The sequence below is a fragment of the Erythrolamprus reginae genome, chromosome 5, assembly GCF_031021105.1.
Source record: "Erythrolamprus reginae isolate rEryReg1 chromosome 5, rEryReg1.hap1, whole genome shotgun sequence".
Taxonomy (NCBI): domain Eukaryota; kingdom Metazoa; phylum Chordata; class Lepidosauria; order Squamata; family Dipsadidae; genus Erythrolamprus; species Erythrolamprus reginae.
The window spans coordinates 71,743,755-71,761,957 of record NC_091954.1 but is presented as its reverse complement, the minus strand read 5'-3'; the positions used below and the strand labels follow the sequence as shown (position 1 = coordinate 71,761,957).

General features: G+C 38.8%; 1 protein-coding gene and 1 long non-coding RNA gene across 4 annotated transcripts in view; one reads left to right on the top strand and one right to left on the bottom strand.

The window, feature by feature from the left end:
* ARMC8 (armadillo repeat containing 8) overlaps nt 1-14,518 on the top strand; it is a 63,671-nt gene extending 49,153 nt beyond the window's left edge. For all 3 annotated transcript variants that reach the window (XM_070753076.1, XM_070753078.1, XM_070753077.1), the window contains 8 exons: nt 3,855-3,941; nt 5,727-5,819; nt 6,073-6,222; nt 6,671-6,766; nt 8,120-8,215; nt 9,133-9,205; nt 10,260-10,353; nt 12,445-14,518. In XM_070753076.1, the coding sequence (XP_070609177.1) occupies nt 3,855-3,941; nt 5,727-5,819; nt 6,073-6,222; nt 6,671-6,766; nt 8,120-8,215; nt 9,133-9,205; nt 10,260-10,353; nt 12,445-12,478 (723 nt within the window). In that variant the 3' untranslated portion in view covers nt 12,479-14,518. The remainder of the gene's footprint in view (nt 1-3,854; nt 3,942-5,726; nt 5,820-6,072; nt 6,223-6,670; nt 6,767-8,119; nt 8,216-9,132; nt 9,206-10,259; nt 10,354-12,444) is intronic.
* Nucleotides 4,672-17,440, bottom strand: LOC139167931 (uncharacterized). The gene is made up of 3 exons (XR_011559209.1): nt 17,355-17,440; nt 8,017-8,159; nt 4,672-6,220 (listed from the first exon to the last, which is right to left on the bottom strand). It is a non-coding gene; the product is annotated as an uncharacterized lncRNA (long non-coding RNA).
* Between the last annotated feature and the right edge of the window lie 763 nt (nt 17,441-18,203).

The following is an 18,203-nucleotide window of genomic DNA, read 5'->3' as shown; positions in this document are numbered from 1 at the left end:
CAGCGCTAGCGAGGAGCCGAAGATTGGGGGCGGCGCGGCTGTTTTAAAACGTCGCCACTGACATGGGGGGCTCGCTAGCACCCTCCCAAACCCGGGTTGGGGGTTCGGGGGGGTGCTAGCGAGCCCCCCATGTCGGCGGCGACGTTTTAAAACACCCGCGCGGCTTTCCAATGAGTCCCGAAGACAAACGCGGAAGTTTGACGTTTGTCTTCGGGACTCATTGGAAAGCCTTTAACTTTCTTTAACTTTCTTTCTTTAACTAGCCTTAAAACTGTATTACATTCATTTAGTGACCATTTGAAGTTACAACGCGGCTTTCCAATGAGTCCCGAAGACAAACGTCAAACTTCCGCGTTTGTCTTCAGGACTCATTGGAAAGCCGCGCGGGTGTTTTAAAACGTCGCCGCCAACATGGGGGACTCGCTAGCACCCCCCCGAACCCCCAACCCGGGTTTGGGGGGGTGCTAGCGAGCCCCCCCATGTCGGCGGCGACGTTTTAAAACACCCGCGCGGCTTTCCAGTGAGTCCCGAAGACAAACGTCAAACTTCCGCGTTTGTCTTCGGGAATCATTGGAAAGCCGCGCGGGTGTTTTAAAACGTCGCCGCCGACATGGGGGGCTCGCTAGCACCCCCCCGAACCCCCAACCCGGGTTTGGGTTTGGGGGGGTGCTAGCGAGCCCCCCATGTCGGCGGCGACGTTTTAAAACACCCGAGCGCCTTCCCAACTGAGCCCTCAAGCCAAGCGCCAAAGGCGAACTTCTGCGCTTGGCTTGAGGGCTCAGTTGGGAAGGGGCGCGGGTGTTTTAAAACGTCGCCGCCGACATGGGGGGCTCGCTAGCACCCCCCCGAACCCCCAACCCGGGTTTGGGGGGGTGCTAGCGAGCCCCCCATATCGGCGGCGACGTTTTAAAACACCCGCGCCCCTTCCCAACTGAGCCCTCAAGCCAAACGAACCCGGGTGGCCGGGCGAGCAGCGAGCGAACGGCGGGTGGGCGGGCGAGCGTCGAACGGCGGGCGAGCGGGTGCTGGGGAGGGCTTCTCGCTCTCCCGCCAGCAAGAGGGGGAGCGAACGGCGTGGGCAGGCTGCGGACAAGCCGTTCGCTCGGGCCGCTTCCCAGCTGAGTACTCAGCTGGGAAGCGGCCCGAGCGAACGGCGTGGGCGGGAGAAGGGTGCGCGAGCCACGGGCGCGCGGGCAGGCAGGCTGCGGACAAGCCGTTTGCTCGGGCCGCTTCCCAGCTGAGTACTCAGCTGGGAAGCGGCCCAAGCGAAGCGGCAGCAGCGAGGAGTTTGCGTGGGCGGTGGGGAAACTCCTCGCTTATGCCCGCCAAGAGGGGGAAGACCCAGGGAAGCCGCCCAGCAGCTGATCTGCCCGGCGCCATCTACGCATGCGTGCCCATAGGAAAAAAAGGGCACGCATGCGCAGATGGTGTTCTGACTTCCGGGTTCAAAAATCGCAAATTAGCCTGTTCGCAATGGTCGGGGACGCAATAACCGGGGATCACTGTATTAGAATTAAAGTGTGTGGTTGAATATAAGTGGTTTTCAAATAATTAGTAGGTTTATACTTCTATTTATGAATTAATTTTTCAGTTTAGGTTCTTCTGTCAATGTCAGTAGAATGCTATAAATAAGGATTTTTAAAAGTAATTGTTCTACCCTTATTTTTATAAAACAGATACAGTGGTACCTCAGTACTCGAATGCTTTGGTTCTCGTACATTTCGCATAACGAACAAAATTTTCGGCAAAAATTTGCTTCGGTATCTGAACAAAAATTCAAATACTGAACATCCAGAGAAAATTTTGTTCATTATCCGGCAGCTTCGGGGGGCTGAGGAGCTCTATAAGAGCTCCAAGCTGCAGGAAGGGTGGGGGCTGCTGCAACCCCACTACTTTCTGCTCCTTTCCTTTCCTCAATGCTTCCTCTTATTACCTGTAAGCAGCTGCAAGACTTTCTCCCTCCCGGCGGCTGCAACGGCTTCCCTTCGAGGAACAACAGCGCCGGGAACGTCACGTGATGAAGGGAAGCCGCCGGAGCCATCTCAGCAGTTGCCGCCGCTCCAGAAGCTTCCCTTCATTACGTGACGTTCCCGGCGCTGTTGTTCCTCGAAGGGAAGCCGTTGCAGCCGACGGGAGGGAGAAAGTTTTTGCAGCTGCTTACAGGTAATAAGAGGAAGCATTGAGGAAAGGAGCAGAAAGGAGTGGGATTGCAGCAGCCCCCACCCTTCCTGCAGCTTGGAGCTCTTATAGAGCTCCTCAGCCCCTTTAAGCTGCCGGGATTGTAGCAGCCCCCACCCTTCCTGCAGCTTGGAGCTCTTATAGAGCTCCTCAGCCCCTTTAAGCTGCCGGGATTGCAGCAGCCCCCACCCTTCCTGCAGCTTGGAGCTCTTATAGAGCTCCTCAGCCCCTTTAAGCTGCCGGGATTGCAGCAGCCCCCACCCTTCCTGCAGCTTGGAGCTCTTATAGAGCTCCTCAGCCCCTTTAAGCTGCCGGGATTGCAGCAGCCCCCACCCTTCCTGCAGCTTGGAGCTCTTATAGAGCTCCTCAGCCCCTTTAAGCTGCCGGGATTGCAGCAGCCCCCACCCTTCCTGCAGCTTGGAGTACCGAATTTATTTATCCCATTGGAAATAAAGAAAATAGATTTAATTGGTTCCCAGAAAGTTAACAGGGGCTGGGAACCAATTAAATCCATTTCCATTATTTCCTATGGGATAAATAAATTCGGTACTCGACCAAATCGGTTCTCAACCACACTTCTGGAACGAATTGTGGTCGAGTACCGAGGTACCACTGTATTTTTAAATATCAGTGCAGTTGAAGTCCACCTGGGAAAATACTTCATTGCTACAAAATATTTTAAGTGCTATTTTGTAAAGATGTTTCAGACAGTAAATAATTTTTAAAACTGAGGATTTGTCCAGTTGCAATCCCTGTTCATTTATATATACCAGTGTTGGCGAACCTATGACACGCGTGCCACAGGTGGCACGTGGAGCCATATATGCTGGCACACAAGCCGTTGCTCTAGCTTATGTTCAGCGTGCTGGCTAGTTGATTTTCGGTTAATGCGGAGGCTCCAGGAAGGTGTTTTTGACTCCAGAGGACCTGGGGGGGAGGAGGAGAAGGGGAGGGCATTTCTGCTCTCCCCAGACTCTAGGGAGCTCTGGAGCCTGGGGAGAGTAAAAAATGGGCCTACTGGGCCCACTGGAAGTCAGGACATGGGCTATTTCCAGCCTCCAGAGGGCCTTGGAGGAAGCCATTTTTGCCCTCCCCAGACATTTAATTATGGGTGTGGGCACTCATGTGTGTGTGATATTGTGCCTGCATGCACTTTCGGCACCTAAGGAAAAAAAGATTTGCCATCACTGATATATACTGTAAACTATTCAGAAAGCACAAGGATTGTTTGCAGTATTCTCTGACACTTTATAGAAAATTATGTTTCATTATATTTTTTCACTAGCAAAAGACAGAATAATAATTCAAAAGTCTTGAGTAATTTCTACCTAGGCTACATGATATCTCCTTTTATAAGGTATTATGTCATTAAGTGTTTTAACGAAGGAAGATATAATATGTTTCCTCATTTTCTTTTTGTGGTTAAGTATAAATAACTGATATATCAGTTAGAATTCTTTTGAAATTGGAAAAGTTTAACTGCAATTGGTATTATTTAATTTAATTTAGTTATATTGGTATTATTTAATTTCCAAATGTTGATAATGGAAGCGGGAGTTCAGGTTCTGCATCTACAGAGGTAGCAAGACAAATGTGTATGTACTAGTTCCTGAATTATTCTAAATTTTTTAAAAGAAATGCTTACCCATGAAATTACCTTTTCTTTCTTTTGTTAGGTATTACAGAATGCTCCAGATGAAATTTTAGTGGTAGCATCTTCTACTCTATGCAATCTTCTTTTAGAATTTTCTCCAAGCAAAGAGGTTGGTTGCTTGGATTTTTAAAAACATAAAAGTAGATCTTTGATTCTTTGTATAAAATATAATGTGAATATGTACCGAGACGAGGGTGAAGTCTCTTTCTCAGCAGACACATAAAAACAGTTTTTCTCTGAAAATAGGCAAATTGTCACTTTGGGTAAAGAAATCATGCTGTTAGTGTTTACTAATAAAAGCATAATCAGTTCCTTTAAAGGACAATAGAAGCAAATGTACTATAATAAAATGATCACTGGAAAAAGGTTGAGATAAAATTGCCACAATAAAAAGTAATTAAAAATGAAAAAGTTTTCCCATCAGAAGTTGGAAACAAATAAGACCAGAGATTTAAAAAAACAAAACTAGTAAAATCAGAGTCCTTGTAGTAAAATCCTGTAAATATAAATCAAGTTAGATTGCTTTCATTACCCAGGGCGAATTCTCTCAGAGATGACTCTTTATGGCAAAGATTAAAGTAATTTAGAATTATAAAGTAAACAGTGAGAAAATGAAAATAACTATATGTTAAAATCCAGCAAGGAGTTATATGGGTCAGTATTCAAGATTAATGTATAAACATAAAGTTTAAAAAAACACATTTAAAATGTGCAGTTAAAACCAAGGTGTGCTTAAAAATAACAGCAGCTGAAAGGAAACAATGAAATCCCCAACCTTCCAATTGGTTCTGTTGAGAATTGCAGTCAAGATCCTTCACCTGAGAAGGTACACACTCCTCCAAGGGTCATTTATTTATTTATTTATTATTTAGATTTGTATGCCGCCCCTCTCCACAGACTCGGGGCAGCTCACAACAAGATACAGCAATTCATGACAAATCCAAATAAATTTAAGATATTTAAAAAGAACCCCATTTACTAACAAACACACACACAAACATACCATGCATAAATTGTACATGCCCGAGGGAGGTGTTTCAGTTCTCCCATGCCTGACGGCAAAGGTGGGTTTTAAGGAGTTTATGGAAGGCAGGGAGAGTAGGGGAAGTTCTAATCTCTGGGGGGAGTTGGTTCCAGAGAGTCGGGGCCGCCACAGAGAAGGCTCTTCCCCTGGGGCCCGCCAACCGACATTGTTTAGTTGACGGGACCCGGAGAAGGCCCACTCTGTGGGACCTAATCGGTCGCTGGGATTCGTGCGGCAGAAGGCGGTCTCAGAGATATTCTGGTCCAGTGCCATGAAGGGCTTTAAAGGTCATAACCAACACTTTGAATTGTGACCGGAAATTGATCGGCAGCCAATGCAGACTGCGGAGTGATGGTGAAACATGGGCATACCTAGGTAAGCCCATGACTGCTCTCGCAGCTGCATTCTGCACGATCTGAAGTTTCCGAACACTTTTCAAAGGTAACCCCATCTTGAGTTGTTACTAGTTGCCCCCATTCAAATCCTTGAAGCTGCCAAATAGCCAGCTGTTTTTCAGCAGGTAAGAAAAAACACCCTGCTGCTCAGCACGCCATCTTGCGGGGAGCGGGAGGGAGGGGGGGAGTATGTTTGATTATTTTCAACCATGGCATGGGACAGTTAACTGCTACCCTGGGTAGGAGAACCTGATGGAACATAACGGAAAATCAAAAGATTGAGCTTATAAAAATATAAAATGTGTAAAAGAGAGAAGATATGAAAGCTTAGACGTGTATTTTAGGCTTGTTTTTTTAAAATGTGTCTTATTTATTGTTTAAGAGCATATTTAATGTACAGAAATAAAAGAAGAGAATATGTGTGAAATTAGGATGTTACTGAAATTTCTTAACTTTTTGCTTTTGTTCTTTATAGCCTATCTTAGAATCAGGAGCCATAGAACTACTCTGTAGTTTAACTCAGAGTGATAATCTTGCCTTGCGAGTGAATGGAGTTTGGGCTTTAATGGTAAGTATCAATGTTAATCTAATGGTTTTATATATGCACCTCCAATTTTAAATTTTATTTCTGTGTTAAATTTGTATATTATCAAGTCATTTGAGATCTAGAATGCTTTCAAGGATGGGAAATCAAAACAAAATCTCAACTATTGAGAAACATTTCTTATTACAACAGATGATGAATAGTGTAATGGAGTTGGGTCCTTTGTAGAAAATGTTGAAATGATTCAGAATAAAGTTAATTTGGTTCTTCTTTTTAGAATATGGCATTTCAAGCAGAACAGAAGATCAAAGCAGACATTTTGCGAGGCTTGAGTACAGAGCAGTTATTCCAGTTACTCTCTGATTCTGATGTAATTGTACTAATGAAGACTTTGGGATTACTTCGGAACCTTTTGTCTACTCGCCCTGTAAGTAAAAAAAAAAGGATCTTCAAAATTAATGTTTTGAAGATGAAATCTGCAGGTCTTGTTAATTTCTTATTATGTATCACTATATATTGTGAGCTGATATTCCAGAACTTCACATCAACTTCATTAAGCTGTTGTTTATCTAATTTATAGAACAAACATTCTGTAGAAATGACGAGTTTTTTCTGAACCCTTGTTGCTTCTTGAGACAATTCCATCTGCATAGTTACATAACATCTGTATGTTGCAAATCAGGGAATAATACAACAGTGTTTTATTTTAAAGGAAAACTACTATTTCTGTTGTGCTCTCATATTCATATACAGTATATAATTTGTTTCTATTGACATAGACCTATTTCCTGCTATACGAATTCTACAAAGCAAATTAGTTTCTCCAACTTTTTAGGTGAGCTATTTGTTAATGTTATGTTTCAAACTCTTGGCAGCATATAGATCAGATAATAACTACTCATGGGAAACAGATCATGCAAGCAGTAACTCTCATCCTCGAAGGCGAACACAACGTGGAAGTCAAAGAACAGGTATTGTGTTTTATTATATTAATACAGACAACAAGTATAGACATGAAGAATTGTACTTTGTGTTGAATGAACATTGTGTTGAAAAATAAAACGCCAGGCACTAAATTCTAGGAGGTTATTCTGATTATTTTACTTAAAAAGTTAAAAACAAGACTGCAAAAATGCAACCTCCCAAACTGCTGGAAGTAAAACAAGGTAGAAACAGAAGTATAAGGTAGAAATGCCAGAAACATCTCAGCTAAACAAATGCAAATTCTTTGATGAGTTCTGAAGAAAGGCAGACTGTATGCTGCTTGTTTCCTTTTAACTAAATAAAACTCTTGTTTTTATATCAAATTTGGAAATTGCCCATCTCATTCTTACAGTGAAACTATGATGCCGAAACATATTCAAGTCTTAAGAAACCTTGGGCTTGGGCAATTACATGTACGGGTTTCCTGTGTGTCTATGCTGGTTTATGACCATAATTAATATGTGGCTGTATGCACATGTGCCCCTGTATGCGCCTGCAGGGCAGAGAACCGATGACCAGGTGACCAGCATGTGGTGTACGCGCATGCATGGCAGAGCTGAACAGGATGATGACTTGTGTGCCCACAGAGAGGGAGCTGTGTGTCACTTGTGGCACTGGTGCCATAGGTTCACCATCATGCTCCTATGGCATTTCACTGCTCCTTATATGTGATATCAGACACAACGTCCTTAATGGCCTGCATATCTGGAAGTTAAAATGGCAAATGGGACTGCCAAGATTGCTGTTTTCTAAGTGATGCAAGTGACATCATGTTTTATGACCACATCATGTATGGGCGGCAGACTCCACACCAATTGCCATTGTAACCTGAGGCTATCAGTGTAATCATTGTGATCACTGCTTGAATGCAGGTAGTCCTCCTCTTGTGACTCCAGCTGGGACCAGACTTCCAGGGCTTTGAGTGAAGCGGTTGTTAATGAATCCCATCTAATTTTACAAATAATTTTTGCTACAATTTTTAAGAGAACCTGGCTTCTCCTATTAACTTTACTTGTCAGAACTTTACCAGAAAGGTCACAAATGACAATCACATGATCCTGTGACACCAAATGCCAAACTTTGATCACATTATGGTGAGGGCATTGTGATGGTCATAAGTATGATGACCAGTCATCAATCAGTTTTTTCAACACTGTTGCAACTTTGAACTGTTGTTAAATGAATGCTTGCAAGACGAGGACTATGTCTAAAAATCTTCATAGTTTTATATTCTTACCCTGTATTGCTTATGGAAGTCGTCAAAGTGCCATGAAACATTGCCATTTGGAGTTAGATTTCTATTGTTATTTTCACATATTTCTGTTCCTCCTTTCCTTCAGACATTATGTATACTTGCCAACATAGCAGATGGAACGACAGCTAAAGAATTAATCATGACAAATGATGATATCTTACAAAAAATTAAGTATTACATGGTATGTAATTTAAGTTTTTCTATAATTAAAGTTTGGGAAAAGCTTATAGCCCAGGGATTTTCAGCATTTTCAACATTTGGTAGAAATATATTAGGTACAGTAGGACAATATGACTTTAGCAATCGAGTTATCGAACTGTGGAACTCATTACCGGACTCCATAGTGTCAACCCCTAACCCCCAACATTTTTCCCTTAGACTATCCACCATTGACCTCTCCAGGTTCCTAAGAGGTCAGTAAGGGGCGTGCATAAGTGCACTAGTGTGCCTTCCGTCCCCTGTCCAATTGTCTCTCCTATATCTCCTATATCTTTTCTTCCATCTTTTCCTCTATTCTTCATTGACGTATTTTATTCTTTATCTTTTCTTCTATCCTTTCTTTGATATATATTACTACATGTTTATTCTCTATAACCTTCATTGTGTATTGGACAAAATAAAATAAATAAATAAACATTTGTTGCTCTAATTTTCTTTAATAAAATATTTTTCTTTTTAAAATATTTTTTCAACTTCACTTTCATTGAAAAGCACAGGATTCTTATATCATTAATGTGAATAATAATTTGAAGGCAAAAAAACTAGATTACATAAAGGTTAAGAAAGAAATGTATGTTTTTACTTGAGTCAGGCATGACATGTTTCTTGGCAACAGTATGGAACTGGTTTGCCATTGACTTCTGCCAGGATGTGCTTGCTGTTAGCTTTGTCTTTATAATCAAAGCTGTAGCTTCTTTTCCAAGCGTTAACTAGATCAGCCAGGATAACAAAGAAAGCAATAGCAAACTAGATCCATGCTTTTGCCAATAACATTACATGGTTCCGTGAAGTCAAAAAGAGTCAGCTTGAAAAAGGTTTCATTTTACTAAGGAATAACTTAAAATATTTTGGTCTAAATGGTTTTTTTTTTTTGCTTAGAGCCACTCAAACGCTAAACTTCAACTGGCTGCCATGTTTTGTGTATCTAATCTTATATGGAATGAAGAAGAAGGTAAGAAGATATACTCGGGATTTTTCTTCTGAAATGCATAATTTAAAGATGAAATTTGATTTAGCAGTTGAGCATACGGAATGCATTTTTTATCTTGGATGGGGAAAATCACTACATTAAAAGACAGAGGTAAAGTAAATATGCTATTTGATTCTCTTTGAGTGAAAAGGAAGTTACCTGGGGGGGGGGGGGAATGAAAAAAGCAATTTTTAGTGGATGAAATTTGAATAGGTTGACATTTTTGTCAGGAGCTTTGCTTCTTTAATCTAAAAAAGTAGGAAAAGATTCAACTTACCCTGAATAATATGAATCTGTATCTCTATTGAATGTACATTACAAGTTTTTTATGGGAAACCTTGATATCAGATTTAATGGCTTTCTAGCAGATATTATATAGCTTCATCAAATGAACTATATGATAATTAAAAATAATACTCATATCTTAAATGTTATTGACAAGATCAGAAAAACCAACTTTAAAAATGGCTATGATTTTTCTTGGTATTGGAAGAATCTTTGACAATTTGGGATGGTCTATGTTTAACAGTTTTGGAAAAAAATAAGTTGCGTTCCTAAGGTTTTTCACATGGATAAAGAGTACTGTATAGTTCCACCACAATGTAATTTATGGATTGTTGAACAATTGTGGGTGGGGGTGGGGGGGTGGGGGTTCCTTTCATTTCTAAGATAGTAGATAATGTATCAGAACTTATCTTTGATTAAAACAAAAATAAATCGATTGACCTTGCAGAAAAAGGAAGAATCAGCTGTTTGGTGTCTACCCTCTCTTTAACTCTACTTCTCTAGATGTTGGATATCATACTGTTGAGTATTTTGGTCTCAGGCTGTTGTTAATGAATGCCAGATCTGTTTGAAATAAGATTGTGATTCTTCATAGCTTGATTGTGTAGAAAAAAAAGCAGAGCTACTATGTGTGACCAATACCTTGTGAGGTGAGAAAGGCTTATCCGCAGGCTTTTACATTGGGTTGTATATTGCCTTGCCCCACTGCTTAATGCATCAAATTACCAACATTGCAATTATTTTATATTAGGTTCCCAAGATCGTCAGGACAAACTCAGAGATATTGGAATAGTAGATATTCTACATAAACTGAGTCAGTCGTCAGATCTAAATCTTTGTGAAAGGTAAGTAAATAGAAATTCCAAAACCAAATTGAATTGAATTTGATCACTTTGTAATTAGATTTTCTGTAAACTGTACATTGATTTGAATTTATTTATTATTATTATTTACATTTATAAGCTGCCCTTCTCCAATGGACTCAGGGCGGCAAATTATATATGGGTTGTGTTTCTCCTTGCAATATGTGATTTTTTTTTTACTCCGGCAAACCAGAATCGTCCCAATTTTTTAGGATGCCTTAGTGTTCATGTGTGAAATCTCCTATGCTTGATTTGTTTATGTTATCCATGACTCTGAATAACTAAAGGTTAAACAAAGGCAACAATAATATAACATAATGAACCAGTTGCCAAGATTTAAAAAAATATTAGATAACAATGAAAAACGTTTTCACAGGCTCACAGTGACAATCTGACCCTTGTGCCTGAGAACATACCTGTGTCTTCAGGACCTTCAGGCTGGCAGGGTTTGGGCAATTTAACAGCTGAAGCAAGAGTGTTCCAAAGAACAAAACAAGAAGGCTAACTTTCCTACAAGATATATAATGCCTTTTCTGTCAGATCTTGAATTCAGGGTTTTTTAATGTTATTAATTATTATTATGGGTTTTTAGTCTTTATTAATGGGGTTATATTGAGGAGTTTTTAGCATTATTGTTCGGATTTGACCTTTTATTGTGTAGTTTTTTAATTGTTGTGAGCCGCCCTGAGTCATGAATGGTATTGTAGTGACCAGCAATTTACTGATTGATCGTTCAATTGACTTTGATTGATTGAATTTATATGCTGCCCTTCTCCGAGGACTGGGGAAGTTTACAACATATGAAAGAATAATTACATATCCTAAATCCAATTTTAAAATTAAACTAACTAGTCTAAAATCCCAGTTTCTTAAAAACCAATCACTCTCATTCAAACGATCAAACTTACATTTCATTCATCAGCCAGGGGCTAATATCTAATGGTCTCGGGCCTGAATTGTACTGAGAAAAATATTAATAGCCAAAGCATGGAGGAGAGGTGTAAAGTACGTCTATTGAGGGGTGTTCATAATTGACTGCACAAGTACATTTTAAATGAGTTGCAGCTTCTGGATACTCTTCAAAGGCAGCCCCATGTAAAGAGCATGCCAGTACTTTATTTAAAGGGCAAACAAAAGTCTACATTTGTAGAGATATCCCATTTAATATTTTCCCGCTCCAATTATTATATCCGGCTGAAATATCATTGTGTATTCACATGCTCATTTCAATCAGCAAAGATAGTTTTAAGTTCTCAAAGTTATAAAATGCATACCATATTATGCGAAAGCTGCTTGAGAAATTATAAATAGAAAAGGAATAGCTTGAGTCTAACTACAAAGAACCATGTAATAAAATTGAGAGCAGATTTGGTTTTGAATGTTTAGTTACTAGTGTTGGGCGAACTTCAGGAAGTTCAGGTTCAGCAAACTCACCCGAACTTTGCCGCGAAGTTCGGGTGAGTTCGCCAAACCCGAACTTTACCCAAACCCAAACAGCAGCAGCGCTTTTTTTACCTTTTTGGGAAAAGTTCGGGTTCGGCGTGAATTTCTGATAAAGTTCGGGTTCGGTGTGAAGTTCGGGCAAAGTTGGGGTTCGGACGAACACGCGAAACGGCATCGTCCGGGAAGAGAGTGGGAAATCCCATCGTGGGATTTCCCACCTCCTTTTTGATTTCCCACCTCCACGAGGGAATTCCAGGGGCGGGGCTTTGACGTCACGGAGACTCCTTCCTTCTCGTTTCGGCCGGCCAGGAAGTAGTCTCCGTGATGTCAAAGCCCCGCCCCCAGAATCCCCTCGTGGGATTTCCCACCTCCTTTTGCTTGCAGCGCCCCAACCAAAAGGAGCTGGGGAATCCCACGATGGGATTCCCCACTCTCCTCCCGGGCAGCGGCGTTTCGTGGTGTTCGGCCAAATGCCAAACCAGAACTTTGCGGGTTCGGTTCGCCCAACATTAGTTACTGAACTTCACGTACCCAGTTTGTAATGCTATAATTTATTCCTTGCATGGTAGTATTTTTAAAATCACCATTTATGTATATCCTCTAAAATTAAAAAAATGTTTTTCATTGCAGGGCAAAAACAGCACTCCAGCAGTATCTTGCGTGATGAAAGAGAAGTCGAACTTTCATATAATTTTCAGAGCTATATACTAAGGAATAATGGGAAATAGCTGCACCTAATTTCCTTACCTTTTGCACAAGGCACCTTGGGCTGCATTTGTCTCAGGTGCAGGGAGCTGCTTGGCAGGAGCAGTTTAAGTGATCAGGTCTCCAATGCACTTGAGGACTTTATTGAGGTGGTTCCTCTATTCGGATATCTATTCTGGGATATTTTTGTCTGAACTACCTGAACTCTACTAGAACAATCAGTAGTCTTTTTTTTCCTTTGGGCCTACAATATTCTGCTTATACCACAGCTGATATAAAGCTGTGCCTGGGTGGGTGTGATACCTCAAAGCTTTTTCTTTTTCTCTCCCCCCCCTCCACCCTGTGTGTGTATGTACGTGTGATTTTTTTTCTACAGATTTTCAAGGGTGAACCATTGTTTGCTGTATGAAAACTTTAAAAAAATTATATACAATTTGAATTGAAATGTTATTTAATAACAGTTTTGTCCCATGAAGTTTATTTTGATCAGATGAATGTTTTTAAGTAAAATATATGCATTTGTTAAACCTCAGCTTAATGTACCAGTACTTCCTCTTTTAAAACAAAATGATACTTACATGACAGGTAACACATGCAATGTGATTTATGCTTGCCTCTTAACTGCCACTTATTACTAGTGACAGCTCCTTGGATTTAAGAAAGCAGAATTCCAAGATCCTCAAATGGAATATTTTTCAGTACATATAAATGATACCAAAATTGGAATTGTGGAAATTATGACTGCTGGAATTTTCCAGTAACAAATTAAAGTTCCCCATGCAGATACAATGCTGCTTCAGAAACATACATTTATTTAAAAAATGTACTCTGTGTTACTTTTACATGACATGAAATTTTAACAGTGAATTGATTTAAGTAAAAGAATTGACTGCTGGTTGGAGGTGTGCTCTTGGAAATATGATAGGCATCCCCGTAAAAAAAACCTGGATGTAAATCAGAGCTTAAATATTTTTTAAAAATACTTTATTTACCAAATATATATGGTAGAGGAATAAGTTATTCCTGGAGCAGAGAAGAACAATATTGAGTTTTTTATATAATTTTGTAATCTCTGCCTCGTACCTTCTTGTTTACCAAGTAAGTTTTCTGGGGTCTTAAGCCCACAGGTATCTCTGTCAAGGGACAAGAGCGCCAGTCAAAAATTGAGTGTCTCATTTCACTCACCAGTTTCAGTCATCCCAAAACATTTATTTATAGTTAATAAATATTCTGCTGCCTAGACACTTTGCATTATATTAAAGCAACTTTTAGAGCTTGTGCCTCTGGCTGGAACTGTTAATAAGCTGGAGGGAGACTGCAAAAATAAAACTAGAGTTTTTATATATGGTTTTCATGTTTTCTTTTATTCTGAGCAGTTCAGGGAATGTATTAAGTGAAATGATTTCTCAGTGTTATTGCTACAAGCTTGTTGGGTTTGGATTTCTGCTGGTGTGTATAACGGGCTCTCTTTCTAGTTTATATTATAGAAGTCAAGCTGCGATTAATTCATCGATTGGTTGTAGTCTTAATACTGAGAAAAATCACTTTCTTGACAGCATTATCTGAATCCATTCCCTGTGAGACAGGATAGGGAGTGCTGCTTTATCTTGACCACTGCTTTTGCACTCTGGATTATTATTATTACACCGGCACTTCCAATTCTGTTGTAGTGACTCCATTTACACTTAGGGATATCCATTTATTTGGAGATATAGATATGCCTAAACCTGTGTTGAATATAGTTGGGATGTGCAGATTTTTAGCTATACATTTGAAGATTACTTTTGCAGTGGCTATGTATATGGAAGGAAGATATAAACTATGCTAAGACAATCTGGATAATGGGGTGGGCAAAGTGAATTGAAATATTAAGATGGTAAGTGATAACGAAGTGACGTTTTGCACTTTGCATTGTGAATATTTTTGATGTTACTATAAATATGTATAAACACTGTAAATAAAAAACAAATGTCCTTTTACCGGATAATATTATTTAAAATTGCTTGGCCCTATTTATATATATAAATATAAATATATATGTATATATATATATTTTTAAGTCTTCATTAATTAAAAGGTTATATTGCAGACATGGTTCTATGCACAGGCACCTACACCTTTTTAGGAAGCTGACAAAAATAAGGTTTATTTTTTAATTCTAATATTCTTTTTTAAAGAATATGATAAATGGATTTGTTATCAATTTCCTCCCCCTCATGATTTGTCAAAATTAGTCAAGATTAATAACTTTTTAAAAATGTTTTCTCTTCTTTTTGTTGAGAATTGTTCAGTATTGAATGAATTTAACTTCCTGAACATTTGCTTCTTATTTTCAGGTTTGATTTAAAATTTTAATATAGATAAAGTTTTTATTCTGTCCTAGCTTTTATTCAGTGTGGTAAAATTCATTGTACTAATTTGTTCTATTTTCCACACTTTATTTTTTTCTATCGTCAACTCTTTTTTCAATAATCTCTTCCCTGTTGTTTGTGTCCCCTTATAAAAGTGTAATTTCATTAATAAGCTATAACTCAAATACTTTAAAAAGCAGATAGATAAATGATTTATTTCGAAAATGCTGGAAATGAGCCCAAAATATTCTAATCTATTAATTGAAAACATGACACATTGCAGGAATTTAAAAATTAAAAGCTATGAAGTTAAGGCTTGGAAATTGAAAAGGCCAAAGGCAACATCAAAATGCCACTTATAATTGAGGCTAAGCAGTGATTGGGTTATTCTGCTCATGGTTTTCTGGATTAATTTAGTTTAGAACAAATATGTTGGACTCTAGGACTATTAACCCGATGCAGCGGTGCCTGCCTTAATAAGTTCAGATGCTGGTATACTTGCTTGTGGTTAATTCTGAATAATTTAACAGTTATACATAGTCATATAATGAAGCATAAGATTATGATTTTCTGGGACAATATTAAATTACATTCTTGTAATATAAGTTGAAAATCACCATATATTGCTCATAACTAGACTTAATTTCCTGTTAAGCATAACAATATGACACATGTTCAGCCTTTTGAACACAATGGCAAAGGGGGCATCACTTTTAGGAATGCAAAACTGTTGATTTACACTTAATGAAAACAGCATTCAATTTCCCAAGAAGGATGAAGAAACAAAAAGAAAAGATGCTTCAGACCATCTCTTTCCTCTTCCTTGGGATTCAAGACATTTCAGGAATACCGTCTCGGGCTATGTTTATGTACAATCAAGTTAACATCCCTCTGAAATATTTTGTAAAGAAAACAGAACTTAACTTGACTTAAGTTAAAGGCAATTCTTGATATTTTCCAACAGTCGGCTACATTTTTATGTTTTCTTTTTATTTCTAAATTGTTTTGTGCTATGTAATATGTACTCTTTTCTCAGCATGTATTCTACATACATTCTACGGTATTTTCATAGCCGTTTTTGTTCCAGATTTCAGTTGAATCAAAACTAGCAGGAAACCCAGAGTAAGTCGGACAATATTGATGGATGTAACAATTGCCTTCTCTTTCCTCAGGTGTTCCCAGCATGATGTAGCCCACCAGCTTTTACCTCCCAAAACCTTCCTGCATCCCTCAGCCATGTTTAATGTTCTTCCCCCCACCCCGACCCCCTGAAAAAAATCTTCCCTTCCTAATACTGTTTTGAAAAGTTGTGTTTCAGTGGAACAAAAACAACTCTGTTTCATTCTGGCCCAAACATGCATGTTTCGGACCATTTTACATGTTACTTCTTGTGGTGGTGGTGGTGGAAGGATTCAAGAAAGTACAATCATAGAAACATAGAAGACTGACGGCAGAAAAAGACCTCCTCTAGTCTGCCCTTATACTATTTCCTGTATTTTATCTTACAATGGATATATGTTCATCCCAGGCATGTTTAAATTCAGTTACTGTGGATTTAGCAACCACGTCTGCTGGAAGTTTGTTCCAAGGATCTACTACTCTTTCAGTGAAATAATATTTTCTCACGTTGCTTTTGATCTTTCCCCCAACTAACTTCAGATTGTTACTGTTTGTGGCATGTGCAGTTATTTTCTGGTACACGTCAGATTTAAGAACTAAGACTAAATAAATGAAAGTACAGATACCATAGGAATTGATGTGTTTATCTTAGCAATAACACTCTAAAAGTACTGCCACTCTTTAGCCCTAATGCATGCATCTTTAAACTAAGGAAAACTTCAGATTGAGGTTGATTCTTGACAATTTCGTTTGTTGATATGGTTTTCTGCAATAGAGATGTTATTTGTCAGCAACACTAGCCAGCCTTGGTTAGCCTTATAAAATACTATGCACTGTTGGAGACTTTGCATAAAATTCTAAGATGGGAATTTGAAAAGAATATCTGAGAAGAAAGTATGACAAACCTGCTTCCACTCTTGCAGAAACAAAAAACCAACCCTAATACGACTACAAATCCATTAACAGATAGATCTATTAACCCCACTAATTCTTCTTGAAGACTGTGCATTAAGATGGATGGTAAGTATCTTGGCTCACCTGTGTCACTGCAATCTTTTATCTGCTTTTTGCTACTTCTATAGAGAAATGAAAACCAAGATTCATCAAAGAATCTTCAGCATCATATATCAGTGAGATTTGAGCACTACAGACAATCTACAGGAATTAGTTCCTTCTTGAAAATCTTAGACCTGTGAACACCCTATTCAGTCTAGCTTACCCAGCATACTTCAGAATCTTTTCTCAGGCTCGCTTCAGGGCAATTAAAGGATCCCAGATTTCATAAAATTTCATTCATTGAGGGAAAATGGTCCTGTGGCCAGACTGAGGTATTTATTTCTTCACTGTCACTTCTATGCAACTTACATGCTATTTTGTCTGTACTCTCCTTTAGTAGTGATCCTGTTTTCCATGAGTGGGCATGGCACATTTTTCCTTTCCACACCAGAGTCCTGAGGTTATGAACAGAACGTATTTTTATCATTAGCTATTGCCGCAAGAAAGGTCAAGGTGACTTAATCTTGTAATGCTGTCACTAAGAAATCTTTATGCTTGTCTTTATTTCATTTTGCTTAGTCTTTTTTAAAAATTTATTTATTTTAACTGGCGTATCCATTTGGTGATTTTTATTGCTCTTACTGTATTTTGAGCATGCTTCTCTGTAAAGTTTGTTTTAATTGTAGTTAATTTGCTGGTCACTGATCATAAATAAAAATTCAATTTCAATAAGAACATGTAGTTACCAGGATTTCAAGGAAAACTACGTCCTTCTATTATTTTAAAAAATGGATTTTTCTTTTATGTATAAATTGGTATTGTTCAGTAATAAAACCATGTTTGATAAATTTAAAAAAATTGGCAGCATTTTATTATAATTTATATAGAATGTTATCTAATGTTAGTAAGTTTGCTGGATGCTGTTTAGCATAATTTTTCACCCCCAAGTTCTTTTACTTTTGAATATTTAGATACTATTTAAAATATTTTTTAAAAAATACTATGACAAAATGCCATATAGTTGTTGAGAAACTCTTATATTATTGCAAGATTTCTTGAAGCAGGAGGTGATACAGGGAATTAACTATTGAGTGATTAAAACTTAATTTGTTTTCCGAATAACAAGAATATCTTGCTAGACAGACAATTTTCAAGTTTTCTTTTCAAGTTAATTCCATTGGAGTCACTTAACTTGGTCACAATGGTGGCTTTCCATAC